General features: G+C 38.7%; 1 protein-coding gene across 10 annotated transcripts in view; it reads right to left on the bottom strand.

Annotated features, from left to right (window-relative positions):
- FGD4 (FYVE, RhoGEF and PH domain containing 4) overlaps positions 1–27,093 on the bottom strand; it is a 188,314-nt gene that overhangs the window by 51,589 nt on the left and 109,632 nt on the right. For all 10 annotated transcript variants that reach the window (XM_036889359.2, XM_057491980.1, XM_057491979.1 and 7 more), the window contains one exon: positions 6,636–6,788. In XM_036889359.2, the coding sequence (XP_036745254.2) occupies positions 6,636–6,788 (153 nt within the window). The remainder of the gene's footprint in view (positions 1–6,635; positions 6,789–27,093) is intronic.

Genomic DNA, 27,093 nt, shown 5'->3' with positions numbered 1-27,093 from the left:
TCAGCCCTGCTCCTCGCCCCTTAATCCAGCAAAAACGGGTTGCAGAGGCTCTATTGTTATTGTCTGTTGCATTCATAGTTGGTGTGCATTAACAAACCACAAATTATTTGCTTCCTAGTAAGTTCTTCGCTCAATAAATAGGAGCAGACCATTCCCTGAAATACTACAGAATTTCCCTAACAGATGAGGAATTCTGTAGATGAGAGAATATAACATGTCATGTTGAATGAGCATAGGAATTACTTCAAGTTTGAAAAACAGTTATCATTTTTCCCTTAGATTAATATTTTGGGTAAAAGATTACATAACATGTATGTGTTTTTCTATAACTGGTTTTAAATCAAATAAAATCATCTTTGTGTTTTTTTTAAACCCGTCTCCTACCTTCTGGAATAAGGGTGGAGAATCATGTCTCCTAATTACATGCCCCATTTTCCTCCAGTTACCCTCGTTTGCAGTAATCTCATCTCTTTTATAAACTCAGCTGGCTGACAGTTGCCTGACACTCACTGGCCTAGATTTCGTCATTCTGTGCCCGTTACCAGTTCTTACAAACATATGCATATATATACATAGGTGTGTGTGTGTGTATGTGTATATATATATATATATATATATATATATATATATATCTCGCAATGAGCTACAGATGTACCAATGGATACACCTCATTCTCTTTCAACAGAAAGAAGGAAATTCCGAGGACAAAATGACATGTTCACTATGAAAATGCATTCTAAGATACGCTTAGGGGCAATGGTTAGAGACAGTATCCATTGGAAAGGAAGGAGCTTCTATATGAGTTATTTGTTAACTTTAAGGAAAATTTTCCTATACAGTATACCAAAATTGTAAAATAAGACAATAATCCACCAAAAAAAGTTTTCATATTAGGAATAATTTCAGTATTCCAAACTAGAATATTTGAAGGAGTGAGTATGTTCTTTAGAATTCTGTGTGTAAAGATGTTATAAAATGACTTACCCATCTAACCTAGGATTTACCCAGTCAACACTCTTTATTATGTACCAGACACTGTTAGATGCTTGAATGGCTCAAATGAAACAACATGTGTCAGCCAGCTTCTCAGCGATAACTCCACTGGCTTTTCCCATGTCAATATGTCTATTCATAAACTGTTTCCACACTGTGTACTACTTTTCTTCCAAAGGATTTATAATAAATTATTATATGATTATTAAGTAGCAGTAAGTAGTATTAAAATAATAGATCAACAAATAAAATATTAAATACATTATACATGTAAGGTTTTCTCTTCCACAAGTCTGCAATTTTGTGAAGATAAGGAATGTTTTTCAATCAAAACTGTATTCCCAATATCCACCCTCAGAGTCCTTGGTAAATCTGTGGAATACATGAGGGCACTAATTAATGTGTCAACAAGGAGCTCATATTCTAGTGGGGAGACAGTTTAATGATGTTGATATGGTGGGTATTAGGTACATGGTTATTTCAGAAGCACAGAGAGGGTCTCTATTTCAGTGAGAGACAATACAAATGTACAGTAAACCAGTAAATATACACGTTTTAAATAAAAGCAAGTGTTACATGTATATGACAAAAATCTCAAGATGGTAGATGAATGGCTAGTGTCAGAAACACTGTGTCAGAGGAAAGTAGTGTGAACTTTGGTACAGTTTCACTTAACTGACAAATGAAAACGATTTCCCTCTCTCCCTCTCGCCATTTCTCATCCTTCTTACACACCACAGAGGCCGGTGTTCCCAATGCTCTGTGGACCCCTCCGAGGTGGTCCTACCAGTACCCCTAGTTCATGACAGCTAAAATCATCTTACACTTCTTCCCTGAGAGTCCAAAGGATGTAAACGGTAAAAACAATGTTCAACTTAATTAATAATCAGGGAAATGCAAATTAAATCAACTATGTGATACCACTTCAACCCTATCAGATGAACCAAAAATACCAAGTGTCGGTGAGGAGATGAAGCAATGTGAACCCTCACACATGTTCAAAAGGAGTATAAATTAACACAACCATTAAGAACTCGACATTTCCAAAATATACCCCCTAGATAAATTCTTACTAATCTAGACACAGCTTTTAAAATTTTATTTTTACTTTTTCACTAATTCAACAAATATTTATTGAATACCTACTGAGCCTTATGCACTTGATCATATCAATGAACAAAAGGTAAGGTAAGAAACAAAAAAACATAGCAAGAAACCATTCATCAGAAGGTGGCAAGTGCTAAGGGGGAGTGGGAGGGGCTCTGGGGTTGTAGGGACGGGGCAAAGGCAGGTCGGAATATCAAGTTGGATGTTCAAAGTGGGCCTCTGAGAAGTAGACTTGAACAGGACTTGAAGAAGTAGGCGAGTTATCTGGGGAACAGCACTCCACCGGGTAGAGGGAAAGCTAGAGGCCAGCAGAAGCCAGTGTCCTGCGGCCACAGGAGCAAGCAGGCAAGAGCAGGCGCTGAGGGCCTGATAATGTGGGTCCTCCAGCGCGCCCCGTGAGGGCCTTGACTGGGAGTGCAACGAGCCCTTACTGCAGAGTTCTGGACAGAGGGGGACGTGATAGAACTTGAATTCCAGCAGCATCACCCTGGTTGCTCAGTTGAGGCAGCCGGGGAGCAGGATGGAAGTGGTCAGAGAGATAATGGTGCTTAGGAGGCAGTAAGAAATAGTCAGGTTTCAGGTACATTTTAAAAGCAGTCTTCCTGACAAATTAAGTGGGAGTTGAGAGGAGTTGAGGATGACACTTTGAGACCTTTGGCCTGAACAACTGGAAGGACGGGATCTTCATCAACTGACACAACAGGTGAAGAAATTTTTGGAGAGAAGAAAGGTAATCCAGTTACGGATGTGCTAAGTTTGAGATGATTAGTTGACACTAAGTAGAATTAGTTCTATTACAGCCAATTTTACAGACAGTAAATATTAAGAAAACAATTTAATTATTCAAAAATGTCCAAGTATACAAAATAATTATTGAGAATGAAAAGAGAAACTACTTTCCAGTGTACGTTTGGGCATTACCAGATTCTGATTGCTCTTTTTATTTACTACGAAAAACAATAGCTAGCCATATATTAATGCATTATAAATTATAACATTACACTTGAATGGAACATTACACATAGGGTGGTTTATGTTAGAAGTCAGTGAAATTATGTTAGAAGTCAATCAAATTATTCAAATAGTAACGTGGCTCTCAAAGTTCATGAAAATTCTAATTAAAGTTTAATGATTGAGAAAGTGATAGTATGTGGGCTTTACCAAAATAATTAAGTATGGAGAATGTTGTAGATCAAAGCTCCTAAGAGAAAAAGAACTATTAGCTTTAACTGCTAAGGAAGTTACTTTGAGTTATGGCTAGCGTGGCAGGAAATAGGCCAATATTTAAAGTGGTGAACAAGTAGAGAGACTTATGTTGGAAGTTGCTCAGTAATTTATTTGACTGGTAGGAAGGGTATGAAGTGAATAAACCTTTGCTCTCCAAGGTCTTAGGGATTTTCTAAGGCTGAGGTACAACAAGCCCTAGTGAAGGAATCCATTTCAAAAGCTACAGGCTCCAATTCTGATTCAAATATAAACTTATTTAATCTATAATTTAGCTCTTTTATCCTTTTAAAAACCGTAACTCTTCAAAAATATTTACTTATTGGTAATTTTTTTAATTGACATATGATATGATATTAGTTTCAGGTATGTAACATGATTAATGAATTGATACTTATATACATTAATAAATCATCTCCACAATTAAGTCTAGTTAGTGCCCATCACCACATAGTTACACATTTTTTTGTGATGAGAACTTTTAAGATCAACTCTCTTAGCAGCTTTCAAATATATAGTACAATATGACTGACTCTAGTCACCATACTTTACATCCCCAAGACTTATTTACTTATTAGTAATTAATAAACACAAAAACATAAACCTGATGCTGTTCCAGACACAATACTAAATAATAAGAAAGGTACCCAATATTGTCTCTCCTTTTAAAAATCACCCAAATAAATTCTAGCTATGATAGTATTAGTATGCCACATAAGAAACACACAAGATTGGATTATGAGCTCCTTTTAGGTGGTCCTCAGGCCGTACCCATGTCGGCAGGGGAGGCGCAACACGGAGGAACACAGATGGACCAGACACAAAACTGTCTCAGCTGACTGATCGAGAGTAAGACTCTTCAGTTAAATCAAAATTACATAACGGATCTTGACACCTCAGCAGCTGCACCATTCATGATTTGTAAGGGATTTGCAGTGACGTGGGAAAGAAGGTGCCAGTGTGATAACCCCTCCTTCTGTGTGGGGAGTCCCATCAGCACCCCCCCTTTCTTGGCCTCAGTCACCCACATGCTCTCAAGGGTTTGGAGAAATTAAAAGTAGTTTCTCTTGTCTAGAGGCTGGGGAATACTTATTATCCGTCAGCAAGCAGTGCCCAATCTATGTGGTGGCTGATGACACCATCAAGATGTAGCCTAATTTCCAGGATGCTGGTTTGTATATATGGTGCCCATTCTAAGTTTTAAACAAATAATGGTGGAGACAGCGGAGAGGAAATGTGTCACATGAAGCAGGGATTCATTCAGCGAGTTTCAGTGAAGGCCTGCCATGCCACAGGTCGAAGGCAGGAAAAAACCAGCGTGGATGAGTGAAATGGATAGGAGGTCAGACTGTAAGGAATGAGACTAAATAAAGCAGGGATAGGGAAATAGGAGCTGTTAGGGGTGAGGGTAGGATTAAAATTTATTTTGAGGTGGGGGGAGGGAACAGAAATGGGCCAGACAACAAGTGAGAATATTGTGGGGGGAAAAAAAAGTATAAAGCACTCTATGTGATTCATTTAGTATCTGGAAATACTCCCTATATTTATGTAAAATTGTATATAATTAACTTATAATCAAGATAGGGAGTAAACACCAGTTGGATATTTTTTATATATAGCTAGCCATATATTAATTATATTAAAAATGGCAACATATTGACTGTGATACGACTACAAAGAGCAGAAGCCACATCAGTGTTGTCTCCCTAAGGAGTATGATCACCGTGGCACAGGGCAGCTCAGAAAGGACGCTGCTATGACTTAACTCAATGAACTTTGTAAAGCAATGAAGTAATGCAATGCATCTCCCCTCAAACCCCCCCAAAAAGGTGTTATAAATAATGAAACTCTTGCTTTTGATCTGGGAAAATTACATAAAGTTGAATTGTATTCATTTGTTATATTCTTACGTTATTTGATCTTTTGTCAGCTCAGGTCTAATAAGCAAGATGGAGCTTTGTATTTTGCAAATAAAATGACTTAAACCATGATCCAAAAATCTGCTATGTTCATAGTATGTCAGTGCTACAGGGAGGAATATGGTCAAAAGAAAAGGTTATAAACTCATGAATATTCATTTGGATCACCAATGATTTGACCTTGCTCGGTAGCCATGTCCCATCCCACCACCAATACAGCTAGTAGTGAGAACAAAAAAGAAAAATATCCCATAATTTCAAAGATTCCATTTTAAACCCCTTTATAATGTCCTTTTCAGAAATCCTTAAAACCTAAGGAGTTTAGAGAGCAACACCAGTTCTTTTATACTACATTGTCTACAACACTTTTTTCTTTGCAAGAACAGGAAAGAAACCAAAGTTAATACAAAATAAACCGACTAGAGATTGATTTTTCCAAAGAACAGTAATTTTAAAAATGCCCAGTATTGCTTCTTGGCTGAATATTCAGCATTTGGTATAAGTGAAAATCTATTAGGGAGACACTACACATTAAATCATAGTAGAACTTAGTTTTGTTACATTTCAAAAGGCCTTGTGCTCTGTAATCAAAATTATAATTTTGTGCTTCTCAAAATTAATTGAAATTTATTTATAAAAAAAAACAGTCACTGTGGTAGTACATTATGGAGAATATAGTCAATGATTCTGTAACATCTATGTCAACAGGCAGTAACTGCACTAGTTCAGGTAAGGATTTCATAATGTGGGTAACCACTGTTTTGTACATTTGAAACCAACATAAGATTGTATATTGATACTTCAAAAAAAAAAGTCGTTGAACAAAACATTCAAAGATTGCCGACATTATAATGATTTTTCCCCTTATTGGCGGTTCAATCCCTGAATTCAAGGAATCTTTACTTCTAATGTCTGTGGATAACTTTACTAAGACACTTTTTCAAGCTTCAGTTCCTAATATAAAATTGCATATTTACCAAGTATATTAAGCACTGTTTCAGAATTCTCTATTTCACAGATCCTCTGACATTTAGCAAGTCATAATGGCTGCTTGACAGCACTTCCAAGCACTCATCCATCTGTCACACATTTCTTAGGCAAAGAGTAAGTCAAGGCCTGTACGAGGTCAAGCATAACGCTTGAAGAGCTCACAGTCCCCTTAGAAGCTATGTGAACAGTCTCAGCCATGTGAAAGGACCATAATATAAAAACGCATAAGGAGAGTTATGGGAGCGGAGCAAATACCCCACTCTGCCTGAAAAGAGTCACGGACTGACACCCAATTCCTCCCGCTTTAACTTTAAAATCTTTTCTAGTGGTCATTCTTCTGCCTGGCCCTTCCTTCATCAACCAACAAAGCCCCTGACCTGACCAAAAACCCCTCTCACATACCTTGTGGCTTCGGATTTGCAGCCGCGCGTTTTGCTGGAGTATTTCCATTTATTCCCTGAGCCTCTTCTTCAGATACATTCTCATCAAGCAGTGTGGTTGTGCTGCTTGTCAAACAAGGCGGGACAAAAGGGACCTTTGGACAGGTACTGCTGCCTGCAAGAGTTCAAAAGAAAGCCCAGGTGACTGCAGAGGCAGAGCGTGGTGAGGTCTCATGACTTCCATCCTTCTGAACCCACTAAACACAACGACCACCACTGCAAGACTAAGCATAGGAACAGTCTCCCCATGCATCTGGCCTCGACGAAGAGTTTCCCTGGGAAAGATCTCATTCCACGTGCTCGAGAAGCCATACAACGCATGCTGACAGAGGATGCTACAGCGGGCACCTGCTCCTCCCTTCCCTGCAGGGCCACAGGAAGGGCAGCACGCAGCTGCTCCGGTGCAGGTGACAGAGAGGACCGGAGGGCCCTGCACTAACCTGCTCAGAGTGTTCCTTTCCAGCATCCTGTCAGTCACCTGTCACTGAGTGACTCAAAAGAACAAGGGGAAAGCATTGACAAGACAGCTGACCCACAGACCTACGGAAGCATGGCTCGAGGAAAATGAACAAACACACACACCCTTCACACTACCAGCTCACTCAGGCTCCAACTCAACATATATAAGCTAGCAGGACCCAGGTTTTCTTAGGAGAAAAAAAAAAAGTGAGATTATACACAGATAATACTGTCGTATTTATTTACAACTCAAAATCCTCAAGTATTCTTTAAAACACTGAAACACATCATGAGACAGAAATGAAGGTGATAGATCAATTTTTTGTTCGATATAAGAAGTTAAATGTTGAATTTAGGAGACTTTCAAAGAAATCCTATGCCAATGGGTTCTCTTCAAAGTCATATTAAATTTCCCTTTCTTCTAGTTGACATGGTGATATTAGGAATAGACTGGACCCTGCTTATGAGAAAATAAAATCCTGCCAGATATGCCATATAAGAATCTAGGATTGGTTAAAAACAAGAGTCTCATTTCCACAGAATCCAAGTATTGAAAAAAAAAAAAACTATTAGAGATAAAAAGCCTTAATTATTCAAATCAAGAAAAGCTAATGAATCCCAGTTAACTTTCTATTGAGTAAAAAAATTCCCTTTTATTTCAAATGATTATTAAACCGTATTGATTAAAAAGCACACTATGCTTGATTTTCTGTGCTCCCGTTAAAATTTATCTTGGTAAAACAAATTTTATAACAAAGTAACAGTTGCAAGTATTGTCTGAGAAGTTATGAGAGAACCAGTTTTAAAACAAATTAAATGGGTTTCTATGGGACACTCTTGTGCTAAAATGGGCTGCCAGTGGGATTAGGCATGTGTTTAGCCAAATATGATAGAGGTTTGAGATGCAAGACTTACAGAAGGTTACTTAAAAGCATATTACTGAAATTGTAAACAGAAGAAATAAAAGCTCAAATTTTTAAATATGTAAGCTTATCTATCTCCTTAGAGAAACCATGTGAAGTAGGTGAAGGTTATCTCTAAAATTCACAGTCTACCATTCAACCACTTAGGGTCTTAGGCGCATTAGGATGTTTGTGCCACAGTGATCCCCAAAAGTGACTTCGTATCCTACAGGCCACCTGCTGGGGTCTCCTGCAGGATGGCCTCGGGGCAGAAGCAGTGAAAAGCCACAGCCCAACTACAAACCACAGGCAGAAACTGTCATGTGAAATGAGTCACTGAAAGAAAGAATGTAGCTTTAGAGATGATTGGTAACAACAAAACTATAAAAAGGGGGCAGCTAATAGGCTACAGGAGAAAGCAAATTAAATTGAATCTTGAAAAACTGGATCACCACTGTTGCATATTGAAGGGTCATATTTATTAGAGTATCTCTCATGAATGCACCAAAACGGTAGCAGTAAGAGATGAACTACATCCATTCTCTTATAAATCCATTAAAGTCACTATTACAAATCTTTTGCCAGTGGCAATAAATCCATAGCCAGAGCTTCACTTCAGATCATTGCTTAAAACCAGTCTCCAAACTTCTGCCAAGAATCGAAAGCATGAAAATACAGTGAAAGACCCAAAAAACACATTTGTAAAAGATTCAAAAAAAAGGAACGGCAAATGTGCGACAGAGACCGTATGTGGTTTCAAAGCCAAAACCATTTACTAGCCAGCCCTTTACAGGAAAGGTCTGCTATACAGTGGTCTAGGTCAAGCACATCACAGTAGAGGAAGTTTGCCTAAAAGAAGCATCATTTCTCTAAACACTTCATCTTCTAACATCTTGGAAGCCAGCAATACAAAGCAAAACTTCTTGCTTGTTTACTGCTGACTTGGCCTGCTCACATTTGGAGGTAATCCTTATTTGGGTGCAAGTTGCATAACAAAATTGCAACCAGATGGTCCACTCATTCAAAAAATTTTATATTGACTATAAAGGCTTTTAGAGTCCAGTTTACCAAGAAAAACCAGTAGGAATGATGAAATATCCTTCTGGGCACAAAGAACTAGTTGCATTATGTTAGGGTGGGGAGTGGGGTCCTATTTTAACACTGTCTCCTCTTGGGGATCGATAACCTTTTTAGCCACAGGTCCTAACCATTTCACGTTCTTCTCTTTTTGGGTTACTTACTTATGCTCACTGGGTCCTACCTCCTGTAGGGAACGTCTGGACATACATAGTTTAAATTAATCCAGCCTTGTTTTAGACTGCAAAAGGCTCCCTGTTTCGATGGGAGAGGTTGCCTCTATGGTTTAACTTTCATTTACCTGTCTTCTTTTGCATGACACTTGTAAGTGGCAGATGATGCCCCTGACTGGTTAGGGTGACTTTGTCTCCCGTTTGCAGATTTTGTATTGAACTGTTATGTTTTGCTAAATCATTCTTGAATGGAACTTTCACATCTTAAGGGTTGAATTTACTCTCTGGTCATCCATTCCAAAACAAAGTCCACTTAGTTCTCTGACCCTTCACACCTGATCACTTGCCACGATATCCATGACCTCAGACCGCATCCTTATGGCACTGTTTACAGCCATGTCCACACTGCCTCCCCAGTGATATCCTAAACATCTCTCCCTCATGCACTAAATCTCCAGCGCAAAAGATCTTGATGGAATCCGCCCCTTGGGACAAAAGATCTTTTAGATTTGAGAGGACAGAAGCAGTTTTAGAGGGGAGACAATCTTTTTGGAATACATTGTCCAGAAGTAAAGAGATACCTTAAAAAAACAAGGTTTACTTTGAAATAATTTTGGATTTATAGAAGAGCTGCACCCAAGTTCCTAAAATTAGCATCTCATATAACCATGGCATATTTATCAAAAAACCCGGTACCCAGGGTTTTCCTAATGTTAGAATCTTATAGCACCATGGTACATTTATCAAAACTAAGAATTTCATATTGATACAATACTAAGCCACAGATTTCATTCATATGTCACCAACCTCCCCACTAACATCCTTCTGCTACAGAATCCGATCCGAGGTACCGTGTTGCGCTCAGTTCGCATGCCTCCCTACCGCACTCTGGCCTGCGAGAGCTGCCCAGTCTCTGCTTGTCTTGCACGACCTTGGCACCTTTGAAAAGTACCAGTCAGATATTTTGTAGAGTGTCCCTCGAACTGGGTTTCTCTGATGTTTCCTCATAATTAGTCTGGGTTTATAGGCTTGACGGTAGAACATCACAGAAGGGATGTACCCAGCTCAATGAATAACATCATTGCACGATATCAATGTGATTATCACATGAGATGTTAACCTTGGTCCCTAAGTAAGGTGGTATCTGCCAGGTTTCCCTACTGGAAAATATTCTATCTATTATAAGACATATTCAACAATCTTTCTCTATCCTTCTTTCTCCCCATTTGTCCCACAGATTCCAGATAAGGGCAATATCTCCTATGTGCCACCTAACATGCCCAGATTGAGAGATCTATTTTAAAAAATAGAGTGATTAAGGTTATAAAACTCATAGTTTACGACTCTTTTGCCAAGGGCAACAAGTCCACAGCCAGGAAATTTACTTTAGAAAACATTTCAGTTTCCCAAACTTAGAAATCAATAACAACATTTCCAGGAAATATAATAAACCATGAAAGATCTTAGAAAAGAAAATATGATAGTTTAAGAAATGTCCTCGGATGTAGGAATTCTACTTCTAGGAATCTAATCTACAGAAATAGTCCTCTGTGTGTTAAAGAATATGCACAGTCAATGCAATGTGACTGAACACATGCAGCTCTACAGAAGCTTTTTAGTTTGATGTAGTCCCATTTGTTCATTTTTTATTTTGTTTCCCTTGCCCAAGGAGATATGTCCAGGAAAAAACTGCTCATACTTACGTTCAAGAGATTTTTACCTATGTTTTCTTTTAAGAGTTTTATGGTTTCATGACTTACATTCAGGTCTTTCATACTTTTCAAGTTTACTTTTGTATATGGATTTAGATAATAATCCAGTTTCATTCTCTTACATGTAGTTGTCCAGTTTTGCCAACACCAGTTGTTGAAGAGGCTGTCTTTTCTCCATTGTATATTCATGCCTCCTTTATTGCATATTAATTGACCATATGCGCATGGGTTTATATCTGGGCTCTCTAGTAGTGGACTTAAATACCTAATTTATATCAATGGATAATTCATCCAGCCAGAAAATCAATAAACATACATCAACCTTAAATGACATGTTAAGCCAGATAAACTTAATACACATATACAGAACAGTCCATCTGAATACAGCACAATACATATTCTTCTCAACTGCATATGGAACATTCTCCAGGATGCCCCATAAATTAGGTCAGAAAACGTCTTAACAAATTTAAGAAAACTGAAACAACATGTCACTCAACAACCAACAGGTCAATGAGATTAAACAACATGTCACTCAACAACCAACAGGTCGATGAAGAAATTAAAGGAAAAAAAAACCTTCACACAAATGAGGTGGAAATACAATACACCAAAACACACAGGTTGCAGTAAAAACAGCTCTAAGAGGGAAGTTTATAGTAATACAGGCTTACCTCAAGAAATGAGAAAAATCTCAAACTAATCCAAATTTAATCTCAAATTTACCTTTGTACCTAAAGTAAGTAGGAAAAAAAAGGATAGTCAAAGTCCAGAATTAGAAGGAGGAAAATAATAAAGACCAGAGGGGAAATAAATAAAATAGAGACAAAAAAGACAATAGGAAAGATCAATGAAACTAGGTGCTGGTTCTTTGAAAGGATAAACAAAATTGGCAAGCCTTTAGTTAAAGTCAGTAGGAATAAAAGAGAGAAGGCTCAAATAAATAAAACCAGAATGAAAGAAAAGTTACAACTGATACCAAAGAAACACAAAGGATCATAAGAGCCTACTATAAAAAATTATATGCAAACAAATTTGACAACCTAGAAGAAACAGATACTGGAAATATTCAATCTTCCAAGACCGAATTATGAAGAAATATGAAATCTTAACAGACCAATTAATAATGAGAATGACCAATAAAAAAAAAAAAACTCCCAAAAAACAGAAGTCTAGGATGAGACAGCGTCAATGGTGAATTCTAGTACACATTTAAAGAAGAGTTAACACCTATTCTTCTCAAACTCTCCACAAAAAATTGAAGAGAAGGGAACATTTCCAAACTCATTTTATATAGCCAACATTACCCTAACACCAAAACCAAACAAGGGTACTACAAAAAAAACAAAAACCAAACAAGGGTACTACAAAAAAAACAAAATTACAGGTCAATGGCCCTGATGCATATTGATGTAAAAATCCACAACAAAAATATTAGCAAACCAAAATCAAGAATGCATTAAAAGGATCATATACCATGATCAAGTGGGATTTATTTCAGGGATGCAAGGATGGTTAAACATCTGCAAATCAATCAACATGATGCTCCACATTAACAAAACAATGGATAAAAACCTTATAATCTCTGTGGGTACAGAAAAAGTATTTGACCAAATTCAACATCCATTTATGATAAAAAATACTCAACAAAGTGGGTATACATGGAATGCGCCTCAATATAATAAGCTGTATATGACAAGCCCACAGTTAACATCATACCAATGGTGAAAAGCTAGAAGCTTTCCCTCCAAGATCAGGTACAAGAAAGGATACCCATTCTTGCCATGTTTATTGAACATACTATTTGAAGTCCTAGCCAGAGCAATTAGGTAGGAAAAAGAAATAAAATACATTCAAATCGGAAAGGGAGAAGTAAAACTGTCACTATTTGCAGACAACATGATTTTATATGTAGACAACTCCACAGGCTCCACCAAAAACTATTAGAACAAATGAATTCAGTAATGTTGGATACAAAATCAATATACAAAAACCTGTTGCATTTTTATACACTAACAACTATCAGAAAGAGAAATTAAGAAGACATTCCCATTTACAATTGTATAAAAAAATATGAAATATCTAGGAGTAAATCTAACCAAGGGGATGAAAGTAAGACATTGATGAAAGAAATTGAAGATGAAACAAATAAATAGGGAGCTATTCCATGCTCATGGACTGAAAAATATTGTTAAAATGTCTGTATTACCCAAAGCAACCTAGAGAGTCAATGCAATCTATTAAAATTCCAATGGCATTTTTCACAGAATTAGAACAATCCTAAAATCTGTGTGGAAACACAAAAGATTCTCAACAGCCACAGCAATCTTGAGAAAGAAAAACAAAGGCTGGGGTATCATGCTCCCTGAATTCAAACTCTATTACAAACCTACAGAATAAAAACTGTGCAATAAAAAGCAGATATAGGAACAGAACCAAGAGGCCAGAAATAAATCCAATTAATTTATGACAAAGGAGCCAAGAATATATACAATGGAGATTAAGGACAGTTTCTTCAATAAATGATGCTGGGAACACTGGATGAGTCCCATGCAAAAGAATGAAACTGGACCTCTATCTTATACCACACCCCAAAATTAACTCAAAATGGATGAAAAATTTGAATGTAAGATTAGAAACCATAAAACTCCTAGAAAAAAATAGACAGTAAGCTCCTTGGTCTTAGTGTTTTTTGGTTGTTTTTTTTTGTATCTAAGTCCAAAGGCAATGGCAATAAAAGCAAAAATAAACCAAAGGGATGACATCAACTAAATGGCTTCCACACAGCAAAGAACATCAACAAAATCAGAAGGCAACCTACTGAATGGGATAAGTTATTTGCAAATCATATAGCCAATAAAGGGTTCATATTCAAAATACATAAAGAAGTCGTGCAACTCAATAAGAAAAATGTTCTGACTAAATAATGGAAAAAAGATCTGACACGACATTTTTCAAAGAAGACATACAGATGGCCAACAGGCACATGAAAAGATACTCCGCACCACTCGTCATCAGGGAAATGCAACATCTCACAACAGTCAGAATGGTTACTATCACAAGGACAAGAAATAACAAGTGTTGGCGAGGATGTGGAGAAAGGAAACCCTTATGCACTGTTGGTGTGAATGTAAATTGGTGCAGCCACTATGGAAAACAGTATGGAGGTTCCTCAAAAAATTGAAAATAGATCTGCCCTCTGATCCAGCAATTCCACTTCTGAATATTTATCTGGAGAGAGTGAGAACACTAATTCAAAAAGACACATGCACCCCTACGTTCAATGCAGCATTATTTACAATAGCCAAGTTATAGATACAACCTAAGTGTCCACTGATGGGTGAATGGGTAAAAATGTATTATGTATACATACAATGAAATACTACTCAGCCTTAAAAAGAATGAAATCTTGCCACTTGTGACAACATGGATGGACTTTGAGGGTATTAAGCTAACATAAGTGAGTGAGAGAAAGGTAAATATTGTATGTCTTTTTGCTTACATATGCAATCTAAAAAACAAAATAAACTGAGAAAAACAAAACTCACAGACACAGAGAACATATTAGGATTGCCCAAGGGGAGGGCAGTCACAGGGAGGGCAAAACAAGAGGGGGTCAAGAGTACAAAGGTCCAGTTATAAAATAAACCATGGAGATATGAGGTACAGCATGGTGACTGTAGCTAATAATACTGTATTGCAAACTTGAAAGATGCTAAGAAAGTGAACTTAAAAGTTCCCATCACAAGAAAAACCTTTTGTAACTTTGTGTGGTGACAGATGGTAACTAGATTTATTGTGGTTCATTTCGCAGTGTATACAAATGTTGAACCACTAGGTTGTATACCTGAAACTAATAATTAATATGTCAATTATACTTTAATAAAAATGTTTGTAATAAAAGCTGCCCTATTAATTTTGTGTTTTGTTTACTGTCAGTCTCCCCTGCTTAAAAGTAAACTCAGGGAAAGCAGTGACCTTTGTTGTTATATCCAAGGAAGCACATGCCATATAGTAGATGCTCAATAAGTTTTTGTTGATTAAATGAATTCTAGAGACCTTAGCAAGTTTCTCTTCAGTTTCCTGCATTCTTAGCTTCTATTCATGAGAGGCCTTTTCTAAATTCCAACAATAAGGAGATACATAGCTGTTTTAGAGCCCAATCTAGAAACAACTTCAAATATTTCCATTCTTATCTAAATTTTTTTAATATTCAAGGTTATTTATATACAAATTCTAAATATCTAGGAAAAAACTTGCACCCTATTTTCCTCACAAGCCAGATTTCTAAACATCTGGATTGTGGAACTATCTAGATGACTGTCTTGATAAAAACAGCAGCAGCCAAAACACCTAGCAATTGACTGAAAGTTTCCATTTATGATAATCTGTAATTTTATTTGCATTTACTAATCACCAAAATACACTATAGGCTGTCAATGCTTTAGACTCGTCATCTGATGCTACCTAAAGTTACAGAAAGTTATACTGTCAGGAAAAGGAGATTACTTGAGGTCTCTAAGGTTGAAAAGCAAATGAACTCAAAATAAGCTTTAAAGGTAGGTAACTATAGATACTCGGTATTTTTTTGGGTCACATAACTGGATGAACGCAAATGTGTAAAAAAGTCAATTATTGGGGCAGAAGATGGCGGCGTGAGTAGAGCAGCGGAAATCTCCTCCCAAAACAACATATATCTATGAAAATATAACAAAGACAACCCTTCCTAGAATAAAGACCAGAGGACACAGGACAATATCCAGACCACATCCACACCTGAGAGAACCCAGCGCCTCGCGAAGGGGGTAAGATACAAGCCCCGGCCCCGCGGGAGCCGAGCGCCCCTCCCCCCAGCTCCCGGCGGGAGAAGAGCAGGCAGAGCGGGAGGGAGACGGAGCCCAGGACTGCCGAGCACCCAGCCCCAGCCATCCGGGCCAGAGTGCAGACACAGTACATGCCCAGGGGGCCCTGGATGCTAGGGAAACAGGGCAGCAAGAACAGTGAGCGGGCACTGGAGGCCGGGTGTCGGAGGACATAAGAAAAGTGCACGACCATTTTTTTTTTGCTTTTTTGCTGTTTTGTTTTGGCGAGCGCTTTTTGGAAGTCTTAAAGGGATAGGGAACCCAATACTAGGGAAACAGGGCAGAAAGACCGGTGAGCAGAGGCCTGAGGCTGGCACCGGAGAATAAAGAAAAATGACTGACCACCTTTTTTTTTTTTTAATTAAAAACTTTTTTTTTTTTTTAATTTAAAATTTTTTTTTTTTTTTTTTTTTTTTGGTGGTCATTGTTTTGTTTTGGCGGATGCTTTTTGGAAGACTTAAAGGGTCAGGGCGGGTCACTTAATCCAGAGGTAGGGAATCCGGGATCTCTGGGCACCCTAACCCCTGGGCTGCAGGGAGCAGGGAGGCCCCTTACGGAGATAAATAGCCTCCCAGCAGCTCCTGCTCCAACGCGACTCCACCATTTTGGAGTAGCTGCCCGAGCCAGGCCACGCCCACAGCAACAGCGGAGATTAACTCCATAGCAGCCGGGCAGGAAGCAGAAGCCCTGTCTGCGCGCAGCTGCGCAGCACAAGCCACTAGAGGCCGCTGTTCTCCCAGGAGAGGAGGGCCACAAACCAACAAGAAGGGAAGTCCTTCCAGCCGTCACTCGTCCCAGTTCTGCAGACTATTCCTATCACCATGAAAAGGCAAAGCTACAGGCAGACAAAGATCACAGAGACAACACCAGAGAAGGAGACAGACCTAACCAGTCTTCCTGAAAAAGAATTCAAAATAAGAATCATAAACATGCTGACAGAGAAACAGAGAAATACGCAAGAAAAATGGGATGAAGTCCGGAAGGAGATCACAGATGCCAGAAAGGAGATCGCAGAAATGAAACAAACTCTGGAAGGGTTTATAAGCAGAATGGATAGGATGCAAGAGGCCATTGATGGAATTGAAACCAGAGAACAGGAACGCATAGAAGCTGACATAGAGAGAGACAAAAGGATCTCCAGGAATGAAACAATCTTAAGAGAACTCTGTGACCAATCCAAAAGGAACAATATCCCTATTATAGGGGTCCCAGAAGAAGAAGAGAGAGGAAAAGAGATGGAAAGTATCTTAGAAGAAATAATTGCTGAAAAATTCCCCACACTGGGGGAGGAAGTAATAGAACAGACCACGGAAATACACAGAACCCCCAACAGAAAGGATCCAAGAAGGGCAACACCAAGACACATAATAATTAAAATGGCAAAGATCAAGGACAAGGAAAGAGTGTTAAAGGCAGCTAGAGAGAAAAAGGTCAACTATAAAGGGAAACCCATCAGGCTAACGTCAGATTTCTCAACAGAAACCCTACAGGCCAGAAGAGAATGGCATGATATATTTAATACAATGAAACAGAAGGGCCTTGAACCAAGGATACTGTATCCAGCACGACTATCATACAAATATGACGGTGGGATTAAACAATTCCCAGACAAACAAAAGCTGAGGGAATTTGCTTTCCACAAACCACCTCTACAGAACATCTTACAGGGACTGCTCTAGATGGGAGCACTCCTAGAAAGAGCACAGAACAAAACACCCAACATACGAAGAATCGAGGAGGAGGAACAAGAAGGGAGAGAAGAAAAGAATCTCCAGACAGTGTATATAACAGCTCAATAAGTGAGCTAAGTTAGGCAGTAAGATACTAAAGAGGCTAACCTTGAACCTTTGGTAACCACGAATTTAAAGCCTGCAATGACAATAAGTACATATCTTTCAATAGTCACCCTAAATGTTAATGGGTTGAATGCACCAATCAAAAGACACCGAGTAACAGAATGGATAAAAAAGCAAGACCCATCTATATGCTGCTTACAAGAAACTCACCTCAAACCCAAAGACATGTACAGACTAAAAGTCAAGGGATGGAAAAACATATTTCAAGCAAACAACAGTGAGAAGAAAGCAGGGGTTGCAGTACTAATATCAGACAAAATAGACTTCAAAACAAAGAAAGTAACAAGAGACAAAGAAGGACACTACATAGTGATAAAGGGCTCAGTCAAACAAGAGGATATAACCATTCTAAATATATATGCACCCAACACAGGAGCACCAGCATATGTGAAACAAATACTAACAGAACTAAAGGGGGATATAGACTGCAATGCATTCATTCTAGGAGACTTCAACACACCACTCACCCCAAAGGATAGATCCACTGGGCAGAAAATAAGTAAGGACACAGAGGCACTGAACAACACACTAGAACAGATGGACCTAATAGACATCTACAGAACTCTACATCCAAAAGCAACAGGATACACATTCTTCTCAAGTGCACATGGAACATTCTCCAGAATAGACCACATACTAGGCCACAAAAAGAGCCTCAGAAAATTCCAAAAGATTGAAATCCTACCAACCAACTTTTCAGACCACAAAGGCATAAAACTAGAAATAAACTGTACAAAGAAAGCAAAGAGGCTCACAAACACATGGAGGCTTAACAACACGCTCCTAAATAATCAATGGATCAATGACCAAATCAAAATGGAGATCCAGCAATATATGGAAACAAATGACAATAACAACACTAAGCCCCAACTTCTGTGGGACACAGCAAAAGCAGTCTTAAGACGAAAGTATATAGCAATCCAAGCATATTTAAAAAAGGAAGAGCAATCCCAAATGAATGGTCTAATGTCACAATTATCGAAATTGGAAAAAGAAGAACAGATGAGGCCTAAGGTCAGCAGAAGGAGGGACATAATAAAGATCAGAGAAGAAATAAATAAAATTGAGAAGAATAAAACAATAGCAAAAATCAATGAAACCAAGAGCTGGTTCTTCGAGAAAATAAACAAAATAGATAAGCCTCTAGCCAGACTTATTAAGAAGAAAAGAGAGTCAACACAAATCAACAGTATCAGAAACGAGAAAGGAAAAATCACGACGGACCCCACGGAAATGCAAAGAATTATTGGAGACTACTATGAAAACCTATATGCTAACAAGCTGGGAAACCTAGGAGAAACGGACAACTTCCTAGAAAAATACAACCTTCCAAGACTGACCCAGGAAGAAACAGAAAATCTAAACAGACCAATTACCAGCAACGAAATTGAAGCGGTAATCAAAAAACTACCAAAGAACAAAACCCCCGGGCCAGATGGATTTACCTCGGCATTTTATCAGACATACAGGGAAGACATAATACCCATTCTCCTTAAAGTTTTCCAAAAAATAGAGGAGGAGGGGATACTCCCAAACTCATTCTATGAAGCTAACATCACCCTAATACCAAAACCAGGCAAAGACCCCACCAAAAAAGAAAACTACAGACCAATATCCCTGATGAACGTAGATGCAAAAAAACTCAACAAAATATTAGCAAACCGAATTCAAAAATACATCAAAAGGATCATACACCATGACCAAGTGGGATTCATCCCAGGGATGCAAGGATGGTACAACAGTCGAAAGTCCATCAACATCATCCACCACATCAACAAAAAGAAAGACAAAAACCACATGATCATCTCCATAGATGCTGAAAAAGCATTTGACAAAGTTCAACATCCATTCATGTTAAAAACTCTCAGCAAAATGGGAATAGAGGGCAAGTACCTCTACATAATAAAGGCCATCTATGATAAACCCACAGCCAACATTATATTGAACAGCGAGAAGCTGAAAGCATTTCCTCTGAGATCGGGAACTAGACAGGGATGCCCACTCTCTCCACTGTTATTTAACATAGTACTGGAGGTCCTAGCCACGGCAATCAGACAAAATAAAGAAATACAAGGAATCCAGATTGGTAAAGAAGAAGTTAAACTGTCACTATTTGCAGATGACATGATACTGTACATAAAAAACCCTAAAGACTCCACCCCAAAACTACTAGAACTGATATCGGAATACAGCAAAGTTGCAGGATACAAAATCAACACACAGAAATCTGTGGCTTTCCTATACACTAACAATGAACCAAGAGAAAGAGAAATCAGGAAAACAACTCCATTCACAATTGCACCAAAAAAAATAAAATACCTAGGAATACACCTAACCAAAGAAGTGAAAGACTTATACTCTGAAAACTACAAGTCACTCTTAAGAGAAATTAAAGGGGACACTAACAGATGGAAACTCATCCCATGCTCGTGGCTAGGAAGAATTAATATCGTCAAAATGGCCATCCTGCCCAAAGCAATATACAGATTTGATGCAATCCCTATGAAACTACCAGCAACATTCTTCAATGAACTGGAACAAATAATTCAAAAATTCATATGGAAACACCAAAGACCCCGAATAGCCAAAGCAATCCTGAGAAAGAAGAATAAAGTAGGGGGGATCTCACTCCCCAACTTCAAGCTCTACTATAAAGCCATAGTAATCAAGACAATTTGGTACTGGCACAAGAGCAGAGCCACAGACCAATGGAACAGACTAGAGAATCCAGACATTAACCCAGATATATATGGTCAATTAATATTTGATAAAGGAGCCATGGACATACAATGGCAAAATGACAGTCTCTTCAACAGGTGGTGCTGGCAAAACTGGACAGCTACATGTAGGAGAATGAAACTGGACCATTGTCTAACCCCATATACAAAAGTAAACTCAAAATAGATCAAAGACATGAATGTAAGCCACGAAACCATTAAACTCTTGGAAGAAAACATAGGCAAAAACCTCTTAGACATAAACATGAGTGACCTCTTCTTGAACATATCTCCCCGGGCAAGGAAAACAACAGCAAAAATGAGTAAGTGGGACTATATTAAGCTGAAAAGCTTCTGTACAGCAAAGGACACCATCAATAGAACAAGAAGGATCCCTACAGTATGGGAGAATATATTTGAAAATGACACATCCGATAAAGGCTTGACATCCAGAACATATAAAGAGCTCACACACCTCAACAAACAAAAAACAAATAACCCAATTAAAAAATGGGCAGAGGAACTGAACAGATAGTTCTCCAAAAAAGAAATACAGATGGCCAACAGACACATGAAAAGATGCTCCACATCGCTAATTATCAGAGAAATGCAAATTAAAACTACAATGAGGTATCACCTCACACCAGTAAGGATGGCTGCCATCCAAAAGACAAACAACAACAAATGTTGGCGAGGCTGTGGAGAAAGGGGAACCCTCCTACACTGCTGGTGGGAATGTAAGGTAGTTCAACCATTGTGGAAAGCAGTATGGAGGTACATCAAAATGCTCAAAACAGACTTACCATTTGACCCAGGAATTCCACTCCTAGGAATTTACCCTAAAAACATAGCAGTCAAGTTTGAGAAAGACAGATGCACCCCTATGTTTATCGCAGCACTATTTACAATAGCCAAGAATTGGAAGCAACCTAAATGTCCATCAATAGATGAATGGATAAAGAAGAAGTGGTACATATACACAATGGAATACTACTCAGCCATAAGAAAAGGGCAAATCCAATCATTTGCAGCAACATGGATGGAGCTGGAGGGTATTATGCTCAGTGAAACAAGCCAAGCGGAGAAAGAGAAATACCAAATGATTTCACTTATCTGTGGAATATAAGAACAAAGGAAAAACTGAAGGAACAAAACAGCACCAGAATCACAGAACTCAAGAATGGACTAACAGGTACCAAAGGGAAAGGGACTGGGGAGGATGGGTGGGTAGGGAGGGATAAGGGGGGGGAGAAGTAGGGGGGTATTAAGATTAACATGCATGGGGGGGTAGGAGAAAAGGGAGGGCTGTACAACACAGAGAAGGCAAGTAGTGATTCTACAACATTTTGCTATGCTGATGGACAGTGACTGTAAAGGGGTTTATAGGGGAGACCTGGTATAGGGGAGAGCCTAGTAAACATAATATTCGTCATGTAAGTGTAGATTAGTGATACCAAAAAAAAAAAAAAAAGGGGGCAGTTCCTGTGTGGTAACCTCCAATGAGTTCTACACAAGGGTATAAAGGGCATATAAAAGTGTAGGCAAAGGGTCTGTTTGCGTCTATACAGAAGATCAAAGCCTAATTGAGCTACCCTGAAAATGAACTAAGATACGATATGAAAGAGAACTTCCAACATCAGCACTCTCTGGAAGACTCATGCCAGAAGATGATCATCAAAAAACCCCAACAACGATCCACGCACTGCTACAGGTGTAGATGCACCCATCCCACCAGTTCCTGGACTTGCCATGGGAATGAGGAAGGAGATATCTAAGCTGGCCTGTGCATACAGTAAAACAACAAATTTGACTGGATCTATACTGTTGGAACTCAACCAAGAATTAGGAGAAGTGCAAATTGTAGCGCTCCAAAATCTTACAACTACAGACTATTTACTGTTAAAAGAACATAAGGGATATGAACAGTCCCCAGGAATGGGTTTTAATTCCTGTTTTAATTTGTCTGATTTCTCTCAGACTGTTCAAGTTCAGTTGGACAATATCCACCATATCATAGATAAGTTTTCACAAATGCCTAAGGTGCCTAACTGGTTTTCTTGATTTCACTGGAGATGGCTGGTTATTACAGGTATGCTTTGGTTATGTAACTATACTCCTATTATGTTAATGTGTGTGCGCAATTTAATTAGTAGTTTAAAACCTATACATGCTGAAGTTACTCTACAAGAAGATATGTCAAAGAAATAATCAATCTTCCCATGTTTTCTGCCGCCTGCTACTTCTATAGCTTTTCTTCTTCCTTCCTAATTACAACCCTTAAATAGAATTCGTGCCTCATATCAAATTTACCGAGTATCATAATTCTTCCAAGTGGTAAAGATACCTCAAGACAAATGCTGGGCATAGAAGCCACAGGGCATAAATATGCAAAGAAATAAAAAGCTAACCATTTCAAACAATAAGGCTTCTCTCTCACTTACCAACTTAACATTTCCCTGTATGGCCCCGGAAGATGACTGGTTAGCCAGAGACGGGTAAGATTCCTCAAGGGAGGAACAACCTAAGACAGGCACAGTCGCAGGGGGGCCATCAGGTGAGAAATTGGGGATCAACAGAGGTGAGGCTTAGAACCCCACCCCCCCTGTTTTGAGAGAAATCTTCTGCATCTGTGGATGTTTTGTTGCCCTTGTCTAGCTCGGATTAACACATAGTCTACAGGCACACACTTGATCATCTACATTTGCTCTCTTACAACACTAAACTATGTTTTCTACCTTTATCTTGTATCTACCTACCACTTCAGCATTTTATTAAAAATAATAATAATAAAGAGAGAAATGTGGTATCCACATATAAATCAAGTATAAAAACCAAATGAGTATTCATATTTGAACTGACTGTTTAGAGTTCATAATGCATGAGCAAAACCGAAAGTTTCTGTGATGACTGCCCTTGTACTGTTCACTATGTAACTTATTCATTACGTAAGAATTTGTTCTCCATGTAAGAACTTGTTTGTTATGCCTCAGAAGATTGGAGACTGATGAAGATTAGGCTTGGGGTGGAGTAATGATTGTGCATTGAGCATTGACCCCCCTATACAGAATTTTATTGTCGTTAACAACCATTTGATCAATAAATATGAGAGAAGCCCTCACAAAAAAAAATAATAAATAAATAAATAAATTAATTAATTAATATAAATAAATAAATAAAAAAGGACAGACTTCCAATGGTAAAATAAATAAGTAACCGGGATGTAATGTACAGCATAAGGAATATAGTCAAGATATTGTAACAGCTTGGTAGGGTGATAGCTGGAACCTAGAATTATGTATATAAATGTTTTATCACTGTGTTGTACACTTGAAACTAATGTAATGTAATACTGTGCGTCAACTACCCTTCAATAAAAAATAATTATTTAAAAAAAAAAGTCAATTATTACTAGTCTGTTTTTCTTAATTAAAATGCATGCAATGAGATAAAAGATAAAAGAGATTTAAAAAAACAGCCTCTACAAACACAAAAATAATTTGTTTTCAAAATAGGACCATTTCATTTCCCTGAAACATGCTCCACAATTATTTACTGCATGATTTTTTTGCTCCCCAAAAGGTATGAAAAGTATAACAATGAAACTCCCATAGAATGCTACCATTTGTGGTCCCTTAAAAGTGAGAATCCTGTTTGATGAACTGAAACACATCTCATTAAACTTGTCAAAATTCCAGCTCTAAGTGGGAGCCCACAGATGAGGCCCATGGCCACACAGCCTGTTACGTTGCAGGCTACATACACCACTACAGTTTAAATGTGGGCTTCCAGGGTCTGAATCCCTACTCCCCACTTCCAGGGTGCCTATTTGTTAGAAGCCATGAATCCCTGAATAGAAGTACCAGAAGTGCACGTCCCATGATAAATTCTGGATTGGTTCCTTGGCATGTGTTATTTTAGGCAGAGATGAACTTCCTCCAGGATCCCCTTGGGCTGGAAGGGGAACGGGAGGCAGCTCTCCCATCCCACCGCCTTTGCACTGCTGGAGGTTCCCCTTTTGCCTGTATTCAACTAAGAATGCTGGTCAAGATTACAGAAAGCTCTTGCTATTTAAAGCACAAAAATTATTCTGTGTCTGCAGCCATGAGTAGAGCGGAAGGTGGGTGTAAAGAGAAACCACAACCAATTGCATGTGTTTCTTTTTGCCTACTTGCAAAGGGTGGTTCTAGTTGACACCATCTTCAGTTGGAGGAGGATCACAGCCTGCTATGCTTTGTTTGATAAACTGTTTCCAATTCGTAACAACACCCATTTCTTGGTTCCTGCTTTTTCTGCTAAGCATAGCCAAGCAGGAGAAAGTGGGCCCTAGATGGATCAAAACACCCTGTGTTACTACTGTGCCAGTGCAGAGAACTGTCCCTGACAAGCTGCCCACCTATGCAAATGGGATAAGGGCTGAGTTTGGAAGCAGTCATATTTCTTGCCAGACCCTAAGATTTGTAACAGTTTGAAGCTCTGACATGAATGAGTATACCACAATGATTTCCAAGTACATTATTGTACAGGTGCACCTGATAACTGCTAGGTTACCTTGATGTGATCACCTGCAACCAGAGGGCAGCTCCTGTGCACACCTGAGCAGCTTTCCTTGACCGCCCCCCACCCAGAAGCATGACATTCGGCTCTTCCTGTAACAACTGCCCCAGTTATTGTATATTATTAAGCACTAAACTACCTTATAGCAATTTAAACATTCTTTAGGGCACCTCATTTATGTAACTATCATATGCCTAGGTTCAAATTTTGGCTTTGCCATTTACTACCTGGGTGATTAACTTGCTTTCTCTGTACTTGAATTTCCTCATCTGCAAATGACGATTCATAGACTTCAGAGAAGTACTCCTCTTGTAAGGCTGTTGCCAGGATTAGGACCTAATTCTAGTGAACATACTGGCACATGTTGAGTGCTATGTAACTATTTGCTTTTATTTCTTGTTTAATACTCAATGTTATATGATGCCAGGCTAGAGGACAGAGGACCAGATTCTCAGTTTCTCCTCCCTCCAGCTTCCTTAGGCCCTTATATCTTGCCGACTTCTATGCCTACCCTGTCTGCTTTTATCTGCCCTCACCACTGCCTGACTTTTGATTTATGACCACCCAGCACTTGCTCATCCTAGCTTACTTTCTCAGCACCTACATTTGCATTAGTACCCAATCTCTCTGCTACTTTTCAGAATTCCCAATCAAAACAGACCATTTTGGTTATTAAATTCTCACCAAATAACAACTCTTTTGCAAATTAGTACAGTCCTTCCTTGTTTATAAGTGTATGGCCTGGTACATCAAACGTGAATCTCTTACTCAGTACAGCTGGTAACAGTATTAGTCATGACAAGATGATGCCTGACATTTGACATGGTATAGCACTTACTGCAGGTAATTTTAATCCCAAACATTATTCTTCACCCTTTACAATGATTGTAATTTGTATTCTGGATTCCATACCCTGTGTTCACGTTTCATCCATTTGACATTTCATTTGATATTAATCACTATTGCTGTTTTGACAATGAATCATTTTCTAAAAAGTTCATTTAAGTGCTTATGACCATTAAAGAACTATTTAATAGTTCTCATCTTTATGCCTCCGAAGTTCACACTGTTCTATAAGCTTTGAGAACATCTAATGATCAACTGCAAGGGAAGTACCAAAAGCTATCAAGCTTCTATTTTGTTCGATTCTTTTTTCTTTTTGTCCCTACTGAAAATGTACTGGTAATTCTTTAATTAAAATTGCCAGGTACCCTGCTAACTACTGGGGACAGGAGGACAAACAAGACATAATCCTTACTCTCATGTAATTCACGGTTTAACAGGGCAAAGAGGTATGGGCAATGCCACAGGTGTCTGGATGCACCCCCACCCCTTTGCTAGCTCAGCCAGGAAGCCTCTGGGTAGCCCCTGTACCGGGTAAGACCCTGCACGGTGGCAGGAGGGGAAGCAGAGAGGAGCGGCTGCCAGCACGCTGAGGGGAATCGGCAGGGGCCTAGCTGAAGGAAGGGGGCACAGAGAGGAGCAAAGGATGGCGCTTTCTTAGGCTCCCGGCTGCCGTGACATGGAAACAATGCCTTTCACTTCAAGCACACCACTGACCTTTGATTCTGCTCACAAACAGGTAGCTGGTCTTTAAGTCTGAGCTGCAAACAGATAACAATTGTTCCTTTGCTCTGCGACCTCCCTGTGGGTTTAAATTCCAAGATCAGGCTAAACACTTCATATGATAAGAAGCTTGAGTCTTCCTGACTTATAACCCACATACCAGCAGGGTATTAGAATAGGCTATGCTCCCTGGAAAAGAAAACTAGTTTTCAAAACGGCCTTTTCTCTACTGATTTTTTTCTCTAGACTAGAAGAGTTTGTATACATGCAATCCAATGCATAGCTTCAGACAGGGACAGACTGTCCTTCAGTAACACACACACAAAAGTCCTTATCCTGTCACAAAGGTATTAACAATCATAACTTGGGATTCACAGTGATTTAAACTATACAACACATTTGCTTACAAATACTAACCACTGTTCTTACTGCTATTAGTAGTCATGGGAGAGTTAAAATCCAGCAATATTGCTTGTTCTGAGCCAAGTATTCTGTATGTGAAGCCCTTTTTATGCATTATTTCAGTTGCTCCTCTCAATCAT

This window comes from Manis pentadactyla, chromosome 14 (genome assembly GCF_030020395.1).
Source record: "Manis pentadactyla isolate mManPen7 chromosome 14, mManPen7.hap1, whole genome shotgun sequence".
Classification (NCBI taxonomy): domain Eukaryota; kingdom Metazoa; phylum Chordata; class Mammalia; order Pholidota; family Manidae; genus Manis; species Manis pentadactyla.
Note: the sequence above shows the minus strand (reverse complement) of the source record. Positions and strands in the feature narration are given on the sequence as shown.